Genomic DNA, 14,545 nt, shown 5'->3' with positions numbered 1-14,545 from the left:
TGTTCGGGTTACACGGCGTAAATTTAGCACCCTGACGGCGTGCAATCTATCCAATCATTCACTCATTCGTATCCAAGGAGAGGGAAACGAAACGATAAAAAAAAATCAAATTTCAGCAAGTCAATTCCTATCTGTAATAAATAATCCTTCACCCAAATCTAGAGAGATAGAGAGAAAGTAGGCAAGAAAGACGGTCAGTGAGACTGAAGATCACTCACTTTCACACCCTCCTCGGGGATCTCATCGGCTGCTGATCTTTCCTTCCCCGCCGGTAAAGTTTCTAACTTTGCTTACTCTCTCGAGTGTCTCTCTCTCTCTGTTTCTTAATTTGAAAGTTTTATTGCAAAATTTTCTTATTCTTTTGCTTTAGACAGCTGTTTGATTTAGTGTTCCTCTGGGATCCCAAACATTGTCTGAAGAGTTTTGGTCAAACAAAAAAAAAACATTGTCCGAAAAGTTTTGGTCAAACGAAAAAACAGTGTCTGAAGCATTTAGCTACCCAATTGAGTTTCCTTGTTTTTTTGCTTTGACCCAAAATAGAAAGTTCGTTTCTTTTTGTATAATTCAGCTACAGTTTTGCAGGTTTGTTGTTATCATTGATGTGCAATGGGTGCTTCAGGGAGATGGATTAAAGCATTGGTTGGTTTCACCAAGTCAAAGTCTTCAAAGAAGGATGATAATGTAAATGACTAGAGAATCTCTTTATCAATTATTGGTTACAACTTTCATTTTCTTTTTGTGTTTTCATTAAATGTTTGTTCAACTGATGAAGGTGAAGATTGCTACCAAGAGCCGGTTTGGGAGGAAGCATTCAGTTGATTTTGATGCTGACAAGTTCCAAGATGGACTTGATGATTCAAATGTGCATAGTGTGATAGATGCTGGAGTCTCTACTTCAACTTCATTACAGTCATATGGTGCAGCTTATGAAGAACAAAGGAAGGAACATCTGGCTGCAACGCGCATCCAAACTGCTTTTCGAGCCTTTCTGGTATCAATTTCTCCTTGTTAAGTCCTCTTATTTGTTGTGCTGTGATTGTCTATTCTTTATGGCCTTGATTGGACTGAGAAAAATTGGAGATACAATTTTTTGTAGGCGAGAAGGGCTTTAAGAGCGTTGAAGGGATTGGTGAGACTACAAGCCCTTGTTAGAGGACACGTTGTGAGAAAACAAGCAGCTGTGACGCTTCGGTGCATGCAAGCGTTGGTAAGAGTCCAGGCTCGTGTACGTGCAAGACGTGTTCGTCTCTCCTTGGAAACTGAAACGGGTCAGCAGACGCTACAACAGCAAGTAACAGATGAATCCCGGGTTCGAGAAATAGAGGTGATGACTGATGATCACTTGTCTAAATACAAATTTTATGTTACTTTTGTTGAGAGAGTTCTTGTTGTGTTGACATTGTCTTATCAGGAAGGTTGGTGTGATAGCATTGGATCTGTTGAGCAAATCCAAGCAAAGCTGATAAAGAGGCAGGAAGCTGCAGCTAAGCGTGAGAGGGCTATGGCTTATGCTTTGACTCACCAGGTTTTACTCACAACAACCTCTATCCTAGTTAAGGATCATTCTTTCTCTTACATTTGAATTTGGTGTATTGTAGTGGCAAGCAGGAACTAGGCAGCTGTCTGCGCACAGTGGATTTCAACCTGACAAAAACAACTGGGGATGGAACTGGCTGGAGAGATGGATGGCTGTTCGTCCATGGGAGAATCGGTTTCTTGACAGTAGTAACCTCAGAGAAGATGTAAACTTAAACAATATGGAGCAGTCTGAGAGTGTGCATAAAACACAGATGAAAAGTGCAAGCAGGATGCCAAACACTTCAACTCTTGTATCCGGTGTTTCGAGTGGCAAGGCAACAAGGCCATCTCTGTCTGATAATGATTCTTCTTCACCTGGAAGCATTCCAGTGGTATCCAAGGCTAGGTCAAAGCTTGTTAAAGACGACCTTGCTGTTGAAGTTAACTCAAGAAGACATGGTGCTGGTCCAAGATCTCACAGCAATCCAAAGGAACGGTTATCTCTACCAAACAGTGGTCAGATCTCTTTCTCTAGGCCTAGGAAACTTCTTATAATGATTAAGATAATAGTCTTTGAATAGACATGGAACAAGTCACATTCATCTAAGAAGCAACACATTTGATCTTTGATCTATTGTCTTTTTAAGTCTAAACTTTGAATATTAATTCTTGAACAGGAAAATCCTTAGGATCACGGTCAGGTAAAGCCATCATCGGAGCAGGAAAACTCACGCAAGCATCTGCGCAAAACCAGAGAAGACGCAACTCAGACCCAATAAAACAAAGGCTTCTTGCATAGCCCCAAATCCCTCTCCCATCGTTTCTGTACATACACAGCTTCTGAGACACAATCATGGGAGAACAGAATGGGTTTCAGACTAGAGAGAGTTGCTTTGGTACATTGTCTGGTGTTCATTGTTGTCTGTTATTTATGTTAGCCATCCTTTTTGTCCATGATTCTCTGTGGATTCCTTATATGGATTGGTGGTAAGTAGTTTATTATTCAAGTAAGGCATGTGGGGTATAATTTTGTGAAACAATTCTTTTGTTGAAATAACGGACCATGCTGCTCATGGCCCTCCCAATGTGATTGTATATATAGTACGTTATTTTTTGTATAATTTTTTATTTAAAAAGTGTGATGAATAAGAGTGCATGGAAGAAAATGCCAACAAGTGAAGAGATAAGTGAAAGAAGGTATATACTTTTGTTGTTGTTGTTGTTGTTGTATTGTTTCACACTTGTGATCCCAATATTAGTTTTCCTTTAATATCGTGTGTGATTTTCTAATTAGGGCTTGATTATCACCAAGCTTGGTCATTGGCTGTTTTTGATTAATAAAAAGAGAACGATCGATGATGTAGTTTGTATCACACGTCAGGATCAGGATTCACACTAGTTTTGGTTAGAAGAACTTTCAGGAAAATATGTCGTCAGCTTTGTAACGTTTTATGTAAAGTGAAGGACTTATTATACGTAATACTTTAATAGAAGAATACATAGAGTGAAATGGATCAATTTCGTAAACTTGTTGGGAAAGTAGGCAATTACCAATTACCAAACTTAATTCTTATAGTTTGTTGGTAAAACTCAACTAACAGTCACGATTGATTTAGAATAGTCTTCGTCTGGCTAAGTCGAATCAAAATAAAACCTATAAATAAACAAATAAGTAACGAAGGCAAATGCACTTTTCTTTCTTACAAACTCTCACAGACACACAACAAAATGAACTCACGTCCGAGTCAAGAAACAGGCCGTAAAAGATCAGGAGCCTCACGTAATACACCAGCGATAGTAATCACCACCGATCTAGCCAATTACCGCGCCGTGGTTCAGCAGTACACGGTATCTCCATCCGCTATAGCTTTCGGGTCGGATCCATCCGCCGGATCTTCCCAACAAGTTCCTCCGGCGGATGGTGGAGGAGGAGGAGGTTCGGCTCGATCCGTCGTCTAAGGAGGGGACTAGTAGTAATACGTCTTCTTCGAAGCTACCATGAGAAAATGATCGGATTCGTTTTAAAAATATATTATCGCTTAAAAGCAGAAATGTTAGGTCTGACTTTCTCTGTCAAATAATCAAAATCGTACACCTTTGTTGTTTAAGTTTTTTTCTTTCATTTTCATACTTAAGCCTTTTATCATCTTTGTTTTAAGCATAAGGTTGTAGCGTTATCATGGTCCTAGAGATGCGAATATATATTCAGTGACTGAACTTGCTTGCATTCAAATTTCCAAATTGGCAATAAGAAAAATAAAATAGTGTTTCCCAAATAAATGTGTATATTTTCTACCAAAATAAATTATCGGACAAAAATTATGGAGCCCATATTTCTATTAGACGTAGCTAAATTAAAATAAATGTTCTTAAGCACTAATATTTATATCACATACCTTAGCGATTAATTGAAATATCCTCACGTGAAGTTCAAATCAATTGCATGTGAAAAAATATATTTCTCAAATATTAGTCATAGAAATAATACACTATACACATAACGTGCATAAAATGCAAAAAATATGAGGCAAATAGCCTAGGTTCAATTTTGTATTCTTATTGGAGTGTAGACATTCAAACATGAAATTAGTATGAAAGTAGCTTTTGGCTGCTTTACCATTAGTTCGATAGATTTGAAAATATGAATATCAGTTGTAACTTCATAATTTCTTTTTTAAAACGTGCATATGAATGGAGGATGCACGAGGCAAATAGCTTACACTAACTTTTGTATTCTTATTGGATTGTAGACATTTTCTCAAACTCGAACTTCATGTGAATGCAATTTTACTAAATTAGCTCAATAAAGGTTGTGAGAATTCTAAATTTTCAATCCATAATTAGCTTACCAAATTAGCTTACACTAACTTCTGTATTCTTATTGGATTGTAGACATTTTCTCAAACTCGAACTTAATGTGAATGCAATTTTACTAAATTAGCTCAATAAAGGTTGTGAGAATTCTATATTTTCAATCCATAATTAGCTTACCAAATTAGCTTACACTAACTTTTGTATTCTTATTGGATTGTAGACATTTTCTCAAACACGAACTTAATGTGAATGCAATTTTACCAAATTAGCTCAATAAAGGTTGTGAGAATTCTAAATTTTCCTTTAAAAAAAAAGAATTCTAAATTTTCAATCCACAATTTCAATTTAAATTATAAATATAAGTTATAACTTTATATTTTTCTTCTTTTTATGGCATAATGGTTTGATATTATCTAACATATATGAGTTGTAGTCGAAAATAAACTGTGATTGGCCTTTTTCCTTCCACAAAATTAATTTGGCTTTTTTTTTTTCTTTAATCATTTTTTATTGCTAAAATTTGGATTAGTGAAATATATTTAATAGAATTTTCTGAAAGACCAGAATAGTCTTTTGACAATTATATGGGGATGATGTTGAAATCAAACTTGCCTAGGAAGATTTTTTGGTGAAGGTAGTATAGGCTACTAACATGCCTAGATTAAAGATCATTATCGTTTATCTATATTCTTTTCAATTCCTTAGCTCTGATGTTAATTACAGTTATAACTATAATTGCGATTTTGCCTGAGACGGGTCTTTGACGTTGATCGACGTTGATATCGAGTCTGGCCAATATAATACAAAAGCCAAACATTGAAGAAATGATAAAACCGAGTGAGAAATGGGTTAGGAAGAGGGGATGAATCTAGAAACATTACGAGTCCCATTAACCTCAATATGCATATTGAGCTTAATTCCAATTACAATTAACAAAACAGCTCAAGACTCTCAATCATGTTTTATAACTTTTAATGTTAATTATGATTAAATTATGTCTCTTCACATTATATAGGGTTGTAAACACACATGAAATGATAGGCTGGAACAAACTTTCTAGTATTCTTTCACCTAGCATTTCTGTAGTTTTATAAAAAAGATACAACTGTATGTATAAATATATTTCTTATGAGTTTATTTAGTGGTGGACGACTAGTGGTTGAGTTTAATGACTAGTAAGTTTTTTTTTTAGGTTGTTCATGCAATTTTCAATCTCCATGCATATGGTAGTTGTAATATCTAATATGATCATCATATACAAACCAAAATAAAAACCCTACTATAAAGTTCAACCTCACTAATAAATACATTATAAAATTTATTTTTGATATTCATAAGGTTATGGTTATAGTTTGGCCAATGGCTTGTTGTTTGTAATAACTTTTTATTAATTCAAAGCAAGTAACATTATTACGTTTATATGATTATATCTTACAAAAGTTTACATGAATTTTTTTTTTTGTAACGGAGTTTACATGAAATTGTCAGGTGTAAATTCGGTTACATTCACCTGCCTTCTTCACCAAGTCTTTTAAGAAACTCGTAGGCTCCACAAACGCGGTCTACTCTCCCTGACATCTCTGTTATACAGCAATATTGCTCATTCCAAGGCTGGATGCTATACATTTTCTCATTTCCTCGAATATTTTGAGAATTGAGACCATCCACTAGACCAGAAGAAGCTTATATAATGGGCCGTGAAGTCTAATATAATTGGCTCAGGTTTACTTTGAGTTCTTTGAATCGGCCCAGGCTGTTAACTGGGTATCCATGTGACAAACCCAAATCCAAATCCTCAAAACATTTTTTGCTTAATATGTAATAATAGCAAATAATTACTCTACTTTTGTTCTTTTGTCAAGGAATACAGTACATTTGTTATGTATTGAAATACATGAATGTGTTTCTTTTTCTGTAACTTAGGCTTTCATTAAATGAAAAAAAAAATTGTTTACAAGCTTTTGGCTTTAGTTACCGAAGCTCAAACCCAGACTTAAAACTCATAATAAATGAATCTTAATGACCCATGACCCATTAAATACACAGAAAAAGAGTCCACGTATCCAGATTAGAAAAGACAATCAGTTTTCTTGTGACGGAAAGCACGATGGTTGAGAGGTGGGAGATGATGAATCCGTCGACGGAGAGAAGTCTAACCCACTGAGAACCATGCTTGCAACATTGCTGCGGAGATAACCGGATTAGATGCTCTGAAGCTCATAATCTTGTTTCTCAGTTGACGATCAAATATTGCAAAGATAGTATTGACCGATCAATATACATTGGAGTGAAGACGAGAATTCCTTTCATTCCATGTCCAGTATATTGTTATTTTCCAAGCTAGGAGAGTTAGGAGAGTTTGATGGCGCCTCGATTTGCTTCTTGGTAGTCCAATCATCTAAGAGACTGTATCGTTCCAATCTCTAGTGGGGGTGATCCTACACCGTGAAGCAGCCAAGGACCAAAGATCAAAACTGAAAGCGAAACCTGAAAGCTCCATCCGAGTATTTTCTCTTTAGTTGGACCTCGGTTTTGGATTACCAACCAAACAAGGAAGTTGTGTCTTCGGATCTCATAGGAAGACCAAATCACATAATTGATTTCTCCTCTCAAGTAAGTGTAAACATCTCGGATGCTATAAGTCTGAGTAGGTTTACCTTCCAGCTCCCATTCATAGCAGTACTGAGCCTGAGTGAGAGTGACGGTAGTGAAGTATGTCTGTAATTGAACTTGTTCTTCTGTTCTTGCAGGTGGAAGCAGCCAAATTCCATTCCTACATTGTGAGGCTACATAAGCTTTTTCATGAATACCTGATTTTGATGAGGAGTTACTGAGGAAAGTCGAAAGGCTTCCAAAGGGAGTCCAGTTATCAAACCAAAATTTAGCAGAGACACCATTCTCCAGCCGCAATTTGATGAGTGGGAAGATTTCATTTTTTAGATTGAGGAGTTTGTTGGCTAGCCATGAGTAGGAGCTGCTTGGTTTAGTTGTCCAGTAGTTGTGAATGGACCCTTTTATAATGACCTTCTTGAACCAAGCGACCCACACAAACCCATCATAAAAGAACAACATCCATATTAGCTTTAAGCAGCAAGCCTTATTCTAAGTTTGGAGGTCCCTAATCCCCAAGCCTCCCTGATCTTTTGTAAGTTATGCTGTCTCCCAAGCCATTCTTGCAGAGTTGTGGCCATCAATTTCTCCCTTCCATAAGATCACACTGCACATAGATTTGATACGCCAAACACACGTTTTTGGCAGGATGAAGGCTGAACACCAAAATGTTGTGATTCCCGCAATCACACAGTTTTAATGAGGAGGAGCCTGCCTGAGAAGAGTGACTTCACTGACCAAGAGAAGAGTCTTGACTTGATCTGGTGAATGAGAGGCTCACAATTGGCAAGGTTCAATTTTTTTGAATTGAGCGATACTCCAAGATAGCAGACATGTAGAGTCCCACAAGACATTCCAGTAGATGCCTGTATCGTTTCAATTTCTTGAGGAGACATACCTGATGCATAAAAACTTGTTTTTTGGTAGCTGACCGCCAAGCCAGACCGTTGCTCAAATTCATGGAGGAATTGAAGCACATTTTGGACCGACTCCAAAGACCCATCTATGAAAATCAGTATGTCGTCGGCAAATGATAGATGTGTTAGTTTCATCTTACAATATTTGGAATGCTAAATGTTCCCATGAGCCGCTGCATTGTTTAGCATAAAGGATAGACAGTTCATAACGATCACAAATAAGTAAGAGGACAGTGGGTCACCTTGCCTTAAGCCTCTTTTGCGTTTAAAATAACCTGAGACTGTACCATTGTAGCCAATCATAAAGCTTGTCGTGCATATGCAGGCCTTGAGCCATAAAATGAACTTAGGAGGGATGTGGAGACCTTCAAGGGAGAAATTCCCATGATAATGTGTCGAAAGTTTTGGCTATGTCCACCTTTATGGTAATTTTTTTTTATCCCTTGTTCTTATGGTATCCATGGATCAATTCACTAGTAAGTACTGTGTTTTCAATAAGCAGGTTATCCTTAACGATTGCAGTTTGACACGGGAGAATCAAGTGCGGTAGAATAGGTTTGAGTCTTGAAACTAGGAACTTCGAGATGACCTTATATATAGTATTTAAACAGGAAATAGGGCGGTATTCTGAGACTCTTGAAGCTCCAGGAAATTTAGAGATTATGCTAAAAGCATATTTAAGAAATAGGACATGTGGAGTTCCTTCAAATGATTTGTTAATTTAAAAGTTAGCTAAATCCAGAGTTAACTGTGATTTCATTTCAATTGATAAACTTGAAAACCAACCATTTCGTTAGTCAACCTCTGTTTTACAAAAAAATCTGCAATCAATAAAAATGTTTTTTTTTAATATGTTTTAAGAGTATTTCTAATGAATGTTTTTTAAGAAAGTAGATAAATATATATATATATATATATATATATATTAAAATATATCACTATTTTAATGTTAAGATACGTATGAAAGTATTTTATTTGTGATATTTTCCTCAAAAAATCAAAATTAAAATTATTATTTTTATTTCAATATTTTTAGTGCAGGTACATGCGTAAATTAAAATATCAAAACGATGATCGCTTTTTGATTCAATATATATAATCCTATTTTCTGCTATTGAGTTACCGACATAAACAAATTCATATGGCGTCTGGATTTTATTCTCTTTTCTGCTGTCGACGGACCGACGTGTATTCAACATCAAAACCAATATCGTTTTCTTGGTCTTTTCTGCTGGTTATGGACCAACAACACGTCCTTGCGAATAATACTCAAGTACTCAGACGACCACCAATATTTCTTTTAATTTACTTGGTTTTCAAATTATTGGGTCGTGAGAGAAAACAAAGAAACGAATGGTGCAGGGACATGCATGCATGCATGAAATTGAAATCCGTAATTATATATTGGAAGGTCAATTTTCTTTATTAGTTTCATGATATTTTTTTCATAAAGATTGGGTTTATAGCTCTTATATTGGTTTTGAACAGTAACAAGCAAAAAAATTCCCGATTGCATTACTTTAAAGGAAAAACCATTAGAAAAAAGAGAGAGAATTTTAGCAAAAAAAAAAGAGAGAGAGAGAATGTGTCTATAATCTATAGTATTCGGCCTAAATGATCGCTTAACTTGCTTTGACTATTTTGAGCCAACCCAAACTTACTTAACTGTGTTTTCATGTGACACTGAAAATGTATGAACATCTACTCTTTATTCTTTTGTCAATGTTATTCTTGTAAATGGTAATACATATCAACATACATTAGTATGTTTTTGTTCTGGAATGTACTTAAGAAATAACCGACAAATGTTTAATATGTGTGCCAGTTCATCTTTGTGTTCAAAAAAAAATTGTGCCAGTTCATCCCAAGGAAATCTATTATTGCATGAATTAGCTAAAGATAGCATAATAAAGTTTCAAATCCAGGCAAAATGTAGTAGAAGATAAGTGGAAAAAGTAAGACATAATAAATTTTTCTTTGTACCTTCAATCGTCTCACAATACAGTTGAGTTCTGATATATTTGTGCCACTATAATATTCACTGTATGTTACTGTCTTCTTCTACGTCTTGAGGTGCTAAACGATGGGAATTATTAGTAGACGTGTCGAAATCAATAGTAATATTTAATCCAAAATCCTTTCCTAACAAATCATAAATACTAATATTAATTTAGATATCCGTTCTTATCCAATCACAGATACTGATATTTTATCAAATATTTCTTTGTAGTTTTAGCTAACCAAAGAGCAAACAAAGTTGAGAAATCATACTCATGCATAAGTATGTTTCGCTAGGACATTATTATTTGAATCTCTCAACAAAATACAATATTTTAATGATTTCTTTTTACAAATGTTTTGATAGACTCATGTCCAGAATTCTCAAATGACGACTTTCAGCATGAATCTCTTAAAAAAAAAATTATTATTTTGGTGACATATTCTAATTGAAATATTTTTGATGTGGATAGTCTTATTAGAGCAACACCATTGGTAAGAATCCACATGGATTTTTTTACGGCAAAAAAGTATAAATTTTAAATAGAACTTAATTTCTTAGTTAAATTTAATTTTGATATTAAAAATCTAACCAATATTTGACATTTGGACAGTAAGGTTGTTATGAAGTTCTCAAAATTTCTCAATTAAGAACTTTTCTAGTTCTCTATTCCCTTTTATTTTTATTTTAATAAATAGATATTCAGTACATCATTTTTTAAAAACTGTTCTTAGGAAACTTGCGTGCTAGTTTCTGAATAGGTTTCTTGAAATAAAAATATCAAAACAATAGAAAGATAACGTACCTTTATAGAGAAACGTTCCACACATTTTGATATAGACTCCGGTAATATTTGTTGTTGTCTCATTGGTTGGACTTTTATTTTGTTTAAAATTTAATAGTTTTAATATTAATATTATATAAATTAGATACTCTAAATGGGTATCATACCACTAATGATGTTCTTATGTTTGTATTAAAAATTTAACATTAAACACTCCTATATGACATTAAACTCACTGGAGGATTTAACATTAAACACTCCGATCGATATGACAGGTTGCGGGGATTTTATCCCTTCCAGTGAACATTGTTCTTATCCCTTTATGTTTCAAATCATAATGTGTTTTCAATTTCCAATCATATTAATAGAAATTCTGTGTTGTGGTCTTTCTCTTCAACTATAATTCATGCGGTGGTGTATCAAAAATTTAAGAAGAACCCGTTCTTGATAACATATGTGTTAGTTGGTATGTATGTATGTATCATTTAATAAATTGTGAACCATGAAACAAACCATGTATCAACTATTCATCAGCTAACAAAATATGTGACGGGTAATAAATCATGTATCCTATAACAAACTATTTATCACACTAGACATAATCATGATCATCTAACAAACCAAAAACAAAACTGTCTATTCCGAAAATCATATATCAGCTTGCAGATATTTCACAGCCGGTAGCTACTGCAGAGCCAGATATAGCTCTATGGAGACATGACCAGGATGATTTGAAACCATATTTCTCAGCTACCAAGACTTGGAACTACCTGAGAGTTAAAAAGACAAAGCTTCCTTGGCATTGTATTGTGTGGTTCCCTCAGGCCATACCCCGACAATCCTTCATGGTATGGTTAGCTTTCAAAGACAGATTATCAACAGACACTAGAATAAAAGAATGGGGAATGGAGCAATGATGTGTCTACTGTGGAGACCCACAAGAATGAAAGCAGAGATCATTTGTTTTTCGCTTGCCCTTATACCTTTACAGTTTGGATGAATGTAGCAAAGAAATTACTTTGTCCAGCGATAACACCGGACTGGGAAAATATAGTCACCTCCATGTTACACCAGAACAGGAGCAGAATCGATACTATATTCCTCCGCTTAGTTTTCCAAACAGCCATTTATATGCTGTGGAAGGAGAGGAACTCAAGACGGCACGGAGGTGTGTGCACCTGTGGATACAACTACTAAGGCTATTGGGAATATTGTCAAGAAGCACATCTCATCTTTGAAGTATAGGGGAAACCATATGCTGAGCGGACTACTTTTGAGATGGTTTACTGTCTACACATATTAGAACATATCATTGTTTTATTCTTTATAGAGTAGAACAATAGATCATCTTATGTAAATCCCTTTTCCACTTTGATCAATAAATTTATTTAATCAGAAAAAAAAATCATATATCAGCTAACAAACCATTGTTAGATGATCATGATTATGTCTAGTGTGTTAAAAGAATCAATAACATATATAATAAAAAATTGTATCTACTACGAAAATATGTATCAACTAACAAATAATGTATTAGCTAATAAATAAAATACCAAGAAAAATTTAACGCCTAACAAGCCATATATTATTTAACCAACTATGTATCTTTTGTTTTCTATACACTAATAAACATAAATAATATTGGGTAACAAGTAAAATGGTTGCTAACATAAATGTTATATATATCAACAAACATCACGAAATTGCTAGCCATCACTCTGGATTCATCTTCGATCTTCAGCAACTTCCCAACCCTGGAAAGAGAGTTCATTAGAGATAAAATATATTAATGAGAAAAATCAAACATAGAAAATAAAATAAAAGGAATCAAAAAAGTCTAGATGAAGAACATAATATGAAAAAGTAGTGCAAAACAAATTTGAGATGAATTTCTTTCTTTTTTTTTTTTAAATTATAAAGATCTATAGATTTAAAAAACGAAACAAAAATAAAGAATCTACGAAGAAAATAGAGAAGGAGAGAAGAAAGACATTGCAAAACACACATTTAATATAGAGAAGTGAAAAGAAAAAAAAAGACCTTTGAAAAGAAAGAGATTACGAGAAGAAAGAGAACTAGAAAAGAATTTTCCATCTGATACATATTTTCGACATGCACAGAGTATACTGACACAACTTCATCTAAAGCCGTCAACGACGAAGTAAGGTTAATTTCAGAATAAAACTAATACTGTCATTTCAGGCGCAAAGCTCAAATTAAGGGATCATTTAAGGGTACATGGGCCAATTTTCTCTAACTATTATCACTCTATCAGTAAAGAAATGATCAAGCTTCCGCAAAACCGGGTTCGATTTCTTCTTCTCCACTTTTTAATTGCAAAAAAAAAAAAGCTTCTGCAAAACAAATTATCACGACTAGGACATGAGTACTCAGAGAGTCAGACCACATGTTTTTAAGTTTGTTTTTTCTTAAATTATGGTGGAGTCACATGCATGCATGAGATGCATTCAGCACGTCACATTATCCATTTCCCATTTTTGGTTTTTAAAGAAAAATAAATCCTAAAAGTGACAGACTTCACGGGTTTACAATGTTTTTGCTACCCGCCAAATCCTACCCGCCACCTTGTAGTGGCGTCTAAACTTTATTTTGTTTTATTCACCGTGAATAAATCTAAAAGTTTTTAATTTCATAATTTATAATACAAAGTAGGTTTATAAATTATAACTAAAATTATTTTAAACAGTTCTTGATAAACTGAATTAGAAAATAAACCACAATGTTTTTGCGATATTGTCAATAGAGATGCGAAAGTGAATATGGCAAAGAAAAGTTGTTCAGAGAAAAAGTGGTAGAGAAAACCTTTACTCCTCAAACACAATGGGATTTTGTACAACTTTCACTCTACCTTTTCTTAGTAAATCTGCGAATAGTATCATAGTATGGTGAAAACTGTTCAATAATAAATTTATTCAGGACAAATAGAAATTTGAATAACAAAAATCCCCAACAATACTAATAAATAAGCTTTCTACACCATGTGAAAGAATCTGGCAGAAAAATAACTATAAATCGTGTTCTGAAGAAAGTAAATTTACAGTTTTGTTATTTTAAACGCAGTGAACGTGTGTGTTAACCAAATTATCGTTTCAATTTTACCAATCAGATACTAGATTTAGCTTTAATTAGTATATGTTGACCCACAATGAAATCATATTCTGAATCATCACTAGTATAATTAATATTTAATGGAAAAATTCTAAAGAGAATCATCAATCACGGACGTTATTCAATCACTTAAAGATCTGATAAAAGGCGCACAAGCTCGTATCTTTCTAACGCGGGAGACAAAAACAAACTAAAGAAAAAGCTTTGAACAAATCATATGGAATATATGATCCAAAGCCTAGATTGGCTATATGAAAATGTAAATGACTGAACGTCCGAAACACGTTATGGAGGTGGGGGAGTGATTTCATCAATATAAACGAATACTTTTCAACCTGTCATCTACCTACGAAATCCCAATAACTCGGACCTTGGCTCAAGATATATCGACTTATATACTTTATATGAATACTGAACATTTGAATACTTTATATCGTAGGTTTGGTATGCTAAACCAAAACTGATTCTTTTCCTCCTTTTTGAATAGGTAAAAACATAAACCAAAACCCAAGAGAAGTTCTGAACTTGCCTAATATGCTTCTCGAAAAGTGGACCTAAAACGGAAGGAATTAGAAAAAAAGAAGAGTGAGAAGGATGTCTTTGATTATATCTTGTCACTATACAAGATGGGAGGTGTGTCTTAAGTCAAGTAATGCTGACAAAATCCCTTCATAAATTGTCTGCCCACTGGCCATTACACTACAAAATCCTCTGGTTACTCCCATTGTTTTCACTAGTAACTACAAAATATGTCTGCCCAAAGTTTTTCTAGAA

At 34.3% G+C, this 14,545-nt stretch overlaps 2 protein-coding genes across 5 annotated transcripts; one reads left to right on the top strand and one right to left on the bottom strand.

The window, feature by feature from the left end:
• Positions 1-2,654, top strand: LOC106439641 (protein IQ-DOMAIN 5). Of its 4 annotated transcripts, none has more exons than XM_022716574.2 (7): positions 1-271; positions 575-681; positions 779-991; positions 1,097-1,324; positions 1,412-1,525; positions 1,599-2,034; positions 2,196-2,654. In XM_022716574.2, the coding sequence occupies exons 2-7, from the start codon at positions 607-609 to the stop codon at positions 2,315-2,317; spliced, it is 1,188 nt and encodes a 395-aa protein (XP_022572295.1). In that variant the 5' UTR covers positions 1-271; positions 575-606; the 3' UTR covers positions 2,318-2,654. The 4 variants fall into 4 exon arrangements, with proteins under 4 accessions (XP_022572295.1, XP_013736587.1, XP_013736586.1 ...); XM_013881133.3 differs by having other exon boundaries at positions 2-271; positions 583-681; XM_013881132.3 differs by having other exon boundaries at positions 5-271; positions 773-991.
• A 4,072-nt stretch (positions 2,655-6,726) lies between these two features.
• On the bottom strand, positions 6,727-7,404 carry LOC106442347. Its single transcript, XM_013884046.1, has one exon. The coding sequence runs from the start codon at positions 7,402-7,404 to the stop codon at positions 6,727-6,729; it is 678 nt and encodes a 225-aa protein (XP_013739500.1).
• Positions 7,405-14,545: the final 7,141 nt, after the last annotated feature.

The sequence above is a fragment of the Brassica napus genome, chromosome A3, assembly GCF_020379485.1.
Source record: "Brassica napus cultivar Da-Ae chromosome A3, Da-Ae, whole genome shotgun sequence".
NCBI lineage: Eukaryota > Viridiplantae > Streptophyta > Magnoliopsida > Brassicales > Brassicaceae > Brassica > Brassica napus.
Note: the sequence above shows the minus strand (reverse complement) of the source record. Positions and strands in the feature narration are given on the sequence as shown.

What these genes read in the sequence shown, in the direction of transcription:
- LOC106442347 (XM_013884046.1), bottom strand. Translation starts at nt 7,404, where the DNA reads ATGTTGTTCTTTTATGATGGGTTTGTGTGGGTCGCTTGGTTCAAGAAG.
- LOC106439641 (XM_013881132.3), top strand. Translation starts at nt 607, where the DNA reads ATGGGTGCTTCAGGGAGATGGATTAAAGCATTGGTTGGTTTCACCAAG. An exon ending in CCCGGGTTCGAGAAATAGAG is followed by an intron (nt 1,325 to 1,411) that starts GTGATGACTGAT and finishes TTGTCTTATCAG; the next exon opens with GAAGGTTGGTGTGATAGCAT. An exon ending in GTTATCTCTACCAAACAGTG is followed by an intron (nt 2,035 to 2,195) that starts GTCAGATCTCTT and finishes ATTCTTGAACAG; the next exon opens with GAAAATCCTTAGGATCACGG.